The sequence below is a fragment of the Aphanomyces astaci genome (genome assembly GCF_000520075.1).
Source record: "Aphanomyces astaci strain APO3 unplaced genomic scaffold supercont1.47, whole genome shotgun sequence".
Lineage (NCBI taxonomy): Eukaryota > Oomycota > Saprolegniomycetes > Saprolegniales > Verrucalvaceae > Aphanomyces > Aphanomyces astaci.
In genome coordinates, this window is record NW_009798310.1 from 459,821 (window position 1) to 467,618 (window position 7,798).

General features: G+C 49.4%; 2 protein-coding genes across 2 annotated transcripts; one reads left to right on the forward strand and one right to left on the reverse strand.

Moving 5' to 3' along the window:
• Nucleotides 1–167: 167 nt before the first annotated feature.
• H257_13366 (hypothetical protein) lies at nucleotides 168–3,366 on the forward strand (the record flags this gene model as incomplete). The annotated part of the gene is made up of 2 exons (XM_009840864.1): nucleotides 168–2,887; nucleotides 2,934–3,366. 2 exons carry the CDS (start codon nucleotides 168–170, stop codon nucleotides 3,364–3,366), a joined length of 3,153 nt encoding a protein of 1,050 aa, XP_009839166.1.
• A 1,968-nt stretch (nucleotides 3,367–5,334) lies between these two features.
• Nucleotides 5,335–6,643, reverse strand: H257_13367 (hypothetical protein; the record flags this gene model as incomplete). The annotated part of the gene is made up of 3 exons (XM_009840865.1): nucleotides 5,335–5,376; nucleotides 5,843–6,005; nucleotides 6,375–6,643. The coding sequence occupies 3 exons, from the start codon at nucleotides 6,641–6,643 to the stop codon at nucleotides 5,335–5,337; spliced, it is 474 nt and encodes a 157-aa protein (XP_009839167.1).
• Nucleotides 6,644–7,798: the final 1,155 nt, after the last annotated feature.

Here is a 7,798-nt window from a genome sequence, read left to right on the forward strand (position 1 = left end):
AGCGTTGGAGCGGCATCGAGGGCGACTTGTTCGATTCGCTCCTGGTGTACCAAAATCTTCCCACCTCGAAATTGGGTCGAGTGGTACACCCAAGCAAGACCTTGTCTACCGACCACACCCTTGAGATCATCGTAACCCCCACAGCGTCAGAATTGAAACTCGAAGCCATGTACAATCCAAGCGACATCCCAAGGGATCAAGCTCGGTGGATTTTGGAAGAGTTTGACTTCACGTTGAGTCAGATTTGTTGCAACAAGAGCGGGGACATGGCTGTGTCTGAGTTGTGGGCCATGAGTCCAGCGCAGACGACATTGATTCGAGATGTTTCGTCAGGGCCAGAAGTGGCATTGCCGTTTGAACTGCTTCACCACGCCTTTGAAACTCGAGCCAAGGCGCGTCCTCATGTTCGAGCTGTGGAGATTCAGGACCGGTGGCTGTCGTACGGGGAACTCGACGCGCTCGCGAACTCGGTGGCCAGTGACTTGGCCCACTTGGGCGTGTGCGTTGGGTCTCGAGTGGCTGTGATCATGGACCGTTGTTTGGAGTTTCCCATTGGATTGCTTGCGGTGCTCAAAGTGGGTGCTGCCATGATGCCATTGGATGTGGCCTTTCCCTCTGCTCGCTTGGCATTCATGGTGGCAGATGCTGGTGTGTGCGCTGTGGTCACGACAAGTCAATTCCGGCAAACGATTGTTGATTTGGAGTTGGCTGTTGACGTTGTGGTCATTGATGTTGCAACCTCCAAGTCAGAGTTCGTGCCATCAGCCTGCCACATGGCCACCAAGTTGGACGAAGCGTACATTGTCTACACGTCTGGGTCGACTGGCAAACCCAAAGGTGTTCCTGTTCTACACCACAGTGCGGTGAACTCTATGGAGCGCTTTGGTGGTATCCTTGAAATCAAGGAGGACTCTAGGGTGTTTCAATTGATGGCCATTGGTTTCGATGGATTCCAAGCCGACATGTGGGAGAGTCTGTCCTTTGGTGCGACCTTGGTCTTAAGAAGTGAAGACGATCTGTCGGCGCTGTCAACGGCTAGCAATCTGACGTGCACCCCCACTGCGTTGTCCTTGCTGGGCGAACCAAACCAGTATCCCCAGCTGAAGGTCGTGGCGGTGGCTGGAGAGGCTTGTCCAGTGGCACTCAAGGACTTGTGGGCACCAAGGGTCAAGTTGTTCAATCTGTACGGTCCGTCTGAGTGTGCGATCATGTCCCACGGTACTCGACTGAGCCTGACGGAATCCATTGCAATCGGGTCGGTGCTTCCCAACGTCCATTGCTACGTGTTGGACGACAACCACCGACAGGTCCCATTTGGCATTCTGGGTGAATTCTACTTGAGCGGCATTTGCGTGTCGCCAGGCTACATCAACTTGCCGGAAATGACGGAAGAGCGATTCTTGGTGGACCCCTTTGGCCATGGCCGAATGTACAAGACAGGGGATCTGGGTCGTCTGCTGCCCAATGGCCAATTCGAAATCGCTGGCAGACAAGATAGCCAGGTCAAGTTGAAGGGCTACCGCATCGAGTTGGATGAAGTCGCCAATGCCATGATGCAGCACCCGTCGGTCAAGTCGGCCGCCGCCATTGTCAAGGACAAGACGCACCTCGTGGGGTACTTTACGCCGTCCGACGTCGATGTGGTGGCGCTGGAGCAATGTGTAAACAATTACTTACCCACGTACATGGTGCCTGCTGTGTGGATTGGCCTGGACGTGATGCCGATGAATTCCAACGGCAAGATTGACAAGAAAGTTCTGGTGGGGATGGAGGTGCAGATTAAGACGGAGGGTTTGGAAAGTGACACAGAAGTCAAGTTGGCAGCAGTGTGGGCCCAAGTGTTTGAAGTGGATACACGCGACATCGGTCGACGCATGTCGATGTTCTCGCTCGGGGGCGACTCCATTCTGGCCATCCGTCTGGCTTCGGCTTGCAATCGAGCTGGCCTTCCTCTGTCCGTGGGGGATATCATGAAGTACAACCGGCTGTGCGACATGGCGCTGCGGGTTGGTCAGCAAAAGAGGACGGCGTGGCCCCAGGTGCCACTGGATGACCACACCATCGACCAAGTGGTGACGACTTGGCCGGACTACGAAACAGCCTACGGCACCACCCCCGAGCAGTCGTATCAAGTGCGCATGACCAAGCAAGACCCGTCCATGTGGGTGCTCCAGGTGCCGCTCTCAGGACTGGACGCACAAGAAGCGTTGACCGCGTACCTGCAGCTGGCTGCAACCTGTGAAACGTTGCGCACGACGTTCGTGGACTCCGCCACCCTCGGTGTGTGTCATGTTGTGAACTCGTCCGCCAGCGTTTATCGAGTTCAAGCTGAATCCATGCGTGCGTTCTTGGTAACAGACGCTTCAGTTGGGTTTAAACTGTCAGACTCGTCGTTTGCGCGCTTCACAGTCGTCGACATCGCTCATCCGTCTGAGGAGTCCATTGGCGTCTTGACGATCCACCACGCTCTGTACGACGGCTGGTCTATCTCCCTCTTGTTGTCAGATTTGCTGCACGTGTATCGCACTGGAACGTCGCCACCGTCCCGCCCGTCCTTTCGAGCAGTGATCGACTACTTGCACGCCCAAGACTCGGCCACAACAGTCGCCTTCTGGACCGCCTATCTTGTCGACGCCTCGACGTCTCCACTCCTGAACTCCATCGTTCCCCATCTGTATGCTTCAGTGGGCTCCGATGGGGATGGATCCGTCTCCACCCACGTGCACTTGCCGCAGCTACAGACGCTGGCCCAGCGTTTTGGCGTGACAACATCAACTGTCGTGCTCCTGAGCTGGGCGATGACGCTGCAGGTCCACACTGGACGTGACGACGTTGTGTTTGGACAAGTGCAGGCGAATCGCAACCTCCCTGTGGAAGGGCTTGACCGGTGCGACCTCTTTCCTGTTGTGGTTTGTCTGACTATATGCCTATAGGATGCTTGGCTGTGCGATGAGCTCCGTGCCGTGCCGAGTCCACTTTGGCGCCCCTATGACGTTGGTCGAGCGTCTGCAACAGTTGCAAACAATGCGCAGTGCGATGCTGGGCCATTGCATGATCGACCCTGAAGACACGACAACGTGGAGCCACCTTCCAGCCATGCAATACGACACGGAAGTGGCGTTTCACAATTTCAACGACAACCACAGTGACGTCGACGACTTGCTGCGAAAAATGGAAAAAGGATCGGAACATCGCTTTGGGGTGTACAAGATTGAGCTTGCAGTGGCACCAACGGCTAGCGGGGTCCAGATCGACGCAGCGTTCGACGCAGGTCGAATCCAACGAGCTGCTGTCGCGTCGATGGTGTGCAGAATGCGGCACGTTTTGCATCAATGTCAAGAGGACTTAGTAACTGAAGCTCGATAGTTAAGGTATTAATCGAAGAGATACATGACGTCTTTGTCCATGTTTAAGATAGTGAAATTATTGAGATTGGTTGATGGTGCTCCTAAACGAGTACAGAGTACCCCGGAGAAGTCCGACAGGGGTTGAAGTCAGATTTATAGGTTTATAAAGTCCTTCCAATGAGAAGAGAAACAAACAGATCATACGCTGGATGAGGTTTGAGCTCCAGCCAGGATTAATGTATCGACATTCGTCGCTTGACTTCACAGTTAACTAGTTACAGTAGGCTGTAAAACCAGTTTGCATGATATATCGTGAGATTAACGATGTATCAGTCAGGATAAACTAGGAATGAAACGAAACCAGTCATATTCTTGTCAGTGACGGATGGCCATTACAATAGCCGCTGAACAAATTAGGGTACGTCTGGTAACATTTCAAAAATAATATTCCATTTTCTCGCAAAATGGGATTAACCAAAATGCCATTTTCAAAATGGAGGTAAAAGGTCAATTTGTAATGTGGCGTTTTGACCTCTTCAACGAGTAAATCCCACGTGGAATTATTGGATTTGGGTTAACTGTAAAACTCTGCAAGACATGTTTCAATTTTGATCAGATTTGTTGAATTCGGCCCTAAAATGGCGCTTTGGGCCTGAATATTGCAATATTTCGGGTTACCAGACGCACCCTTAAACATCCAATAATTTACAAAAGACCTCCAGATTTCCAGAAATGTAGCAGCATCTTGTAATTTCTCGAGTAATTTAGTAATTTACTACTAGTTTCTTGCTACCCCGAAACCCCGGACTGCACTTTTGCGTCGACGTCGGTCGCAAGTTCAAAATTAACTACTGTATACTATATCCGGAAATGCTTACTCATGAGTATTATTAGAGAGGTTTAGGAACTTTTCCAGACCGCATACATTACGCACATTTTCAACAACAATCGCGATATGGATGCGGTCTGGAATTCAAGTTTTTTTGATTTTGCACAATTCCAGTCCCCATCCATATACAGTGACCGAGGGAGTGGTTCGCCTATGTGGTACTTCGAGTTTTCTGATCATGCTTGTGAATGATTGGCCGCCATACTTCGAAGTACAAAGTTTACAGCCAATGCAAGTGACTGGTCTGTATTTTTATTCGCAAGCTCAAATAATAATTTGTTGTTTTGACATGTTATGAAAAATGAAAGCACTTCCACCAAGTGATATCGTTTTGGCGTGGCACTGGAACATTTGAGCAGTATGCCAAGCGCCACATACGGAAGCTGTCCGTTGACGCTGCATTCAAGTCAAGTTTGGTAGATTGCCATGCGCGTCGAATTGCTGAGCTTCGTTGCGGGCCGCTGTGGGCTGATAAGGGATGGGGGACACGGGAAGGCATGGTTCGCACGAGAAAGAGGATAGCTTGGTTGTATGTATTGATAACAAGGGATAAAATTCAAAATTGACTCCTCAGCGGGTTGATATGTTTGCTGCACGATGAACAACATTTTTCTACAGCCATAACTTTTGAGCAAAAACGACTTGGAACACGCAGAATGCAGCCAATCAAAGACGAGATCTTGCGCTATTTAGCAAGCCAATGATATTGCATTGAATCGTAAAGTTAGAAAACTTTCACCAATGAGAAGTCAAATTGGACTCTTTTCGCGGGTCGGAGTAGTGCTATATAGTATCTTATATACACTATATATCCTTTACCCTACTCACTATATAGGATATATAGCCGATATAGTCTATACATCCTATACAGTATAACCTACATTTTAGTGAGGTCGTTTGACTATTCAAGCCCGTTGCTACATGTAGACGAGACGATGTAGTTCGACACAAAGTATTTCGAAGTCAAATGCACTTCATTACTTCTTAGCTTTTTAGTTGCAGGTCCTTTCTTTGAAAATGGACGCGTGCTCCTGCGGGTTGCTTGAATGTCCGCTGGCTCTACAATAGTTTCTGTGGAAGGCTCCTTCAGAGTAAAAATTAGAGTTTCCAGCTCTGGAATATCCTCGCCAAGGCGGCGTGCTACACGAAGCAGAGTAAGAAACGAGGCCTTTGCAACACAGTTGTGTTCCACAAGAAGTTGGAGTCGGGCAATGTCCTCACCAATTGGGACATTGGACAGATAAGGAGGTTCTGGGGCCAAAACGGGAGAAGCGGCGGCGCGTCAATTTTCATCCCGTAAAGGGTACGGCCATGGCGCGGCCATTCCAAGCCATGCACCGTTTGTACTGTACATGGGCCTTGAACCAGTCGTTCGAGTGGCGGAAAGACTTGTCACAAGCGACATCGTCCATGATGTTTCACGTCCATTTGCGCATGTAGTTTAAGTGCTGCCATTTTCAAATTGTTGGCTGTGTTCGATCTGTATCTCTGGATAATTTATCCGGAAGTACTGTGCAGCCAATGATTCAAACCTACGCGCTATTTGCTATCGGCCCACGTAAAGTAGTTTTAAACAGATATATAGGCCTACAGTATATAGTGTCACCGGAGGGTTAAACCGAATAGAGCCGAGGAGGCGGAGCTGGTCGGGCTTGTCGATTTGCTCGAGGACTTGAAGGAGCTTCTCGCGGTCCGTCGTGTCGAACGCGCGAGAGAGGTCAATGCTAAGGATGGTGAACGCCTTGTTGTAGCGCTGAGTGTGCGCGATGCTACCACTTGTGGGCCCAGATGACGTCAACAGTACTGCGGCCTTATCAGGCACAAGTCACAGTTGGGATGTAACTGTTTATAATATGTATGTGTCGATATAGTTATACTTGTGTGGATTAATATGATGTCATTCATTCCAAGCGGATCTGTGGTATTGTCCTATATTTGCCCCTTTACGAAACAAACCACGAAACAAACTGTATAAACTGATAATCGGCACAATGTATAAATAATGTCAGTATCCAACTTTCGCATCAACGCTCAAGCAAATAAGTGGGCACCGACACAAGCAACAGGGATACAAGGAACGAACACCAAGGCAAGGTACATGATGAAAAGAACACTATCACTTGTTAATTATATCGTACATCGAATGGTAGCTCATCTCGGACACCCGCCTCTTGGCCACAGCTGCTTGGTCCGACAGCGCCAGGTGGCGCTGACACAACGCAGCGAGGCATCCTTGAAACAACGCGATACGAGCAGGTACGTCCATCGACACGACTTGGTGGTTTAACACGTTCAAGCATGATAGCAGTGCCAAAACGACCTTCTTGGCTTTGGAAAAGTTTGCTTGGTCTGCTCGGGTGCCGAAGTCCTTCGAGGTACACGTTCTCAATGGTGGGATGAGGTCCATGTCACTCCCATCCCACCATAGATTCCACAAATCGTACAGTTTGCCCTTGGGACAGTGCAATTTCGACGTTGCAAAATTGGCGCTGGTTGACCCACCAATAGTTGTTTCGGGGTTTCGGGGTTGCCGAGGGTACGTTGGGAGTGTTTTCGTGCATATTCGGCGACCGTAAAGTTGTAATGGACTCAATTCGCTTGATAATATTGTCTCCAAATTTATGTAAGGAGTTGTTGAGGATTTCCATTGTAACTGGTTCGTCGCGAGAGCTTCGGCATTGATTTTGAATCGCAGTGCTAATTTGGTCAGGTAACAATTCTAATCTTTTTTGAATTGACGTTCCAATATTTTCGACCGCAGACTTTACCGACTGTAGTTGGATTGACAGAGGAACATGTGGAGGTATCCCAGTTGCCACCATTCGTGACGTTGTGTTTTCGAGGACGCCAGTGAGAACCTGTGGGAACAGTTGAGGCAAAATTCTACTGGTCCAAGCATGGGACATCAATAACGGGTGGTTGGGATTCAGGTTCAGCTTCAGCCATGCGTAATGGTGGACCAACGATGCCAGCAGATACGGAACAGCACAACGAAACGTAGCAGGATAAAAGCTGGAATATCCAGGCAAGATTGAGTCCCACTGAACAGGTGATAAAACCACGCCGTGGAAATGCGGGGGGAGCGAGGCAAACAACACATCGTTCACACTCTATCCTAAAACATGATATTTATTTTATATCATGTTTAAAGTGAAATTATTACCTGATGCCGCTCGACCGGCAAACTGGTCACCCCCTGCACCCTGGAATATATATCGGCTTTGGACGTTTGGACGTTGCCCAAACTCCAACCAGCACGTAGCCAAATTGAGACGGCGTGTGGTCCACCGGGGCAATTTGCCAATTCCGTTGCCACTCCTTTGCGAAAAGAGTGACTTCCAATTTCCGAAATCAATAATCCCAAAGCAAGGATTTCCTCTTGGCACGTGTGACAGGTGGCTGCCAACCAAGTGGAGAAGCGCTCCTTCGGCCCAAACAAGAGTGTGGACAGGCCAACGTTTCGCGGAGGCTGGGTGAACAACAAAATTGCCAAACTGCTAACGTTAGGTGTTGAATTGCACTTCAAAGTACTATATTAGTTATTAGAATTACCTCAATATCG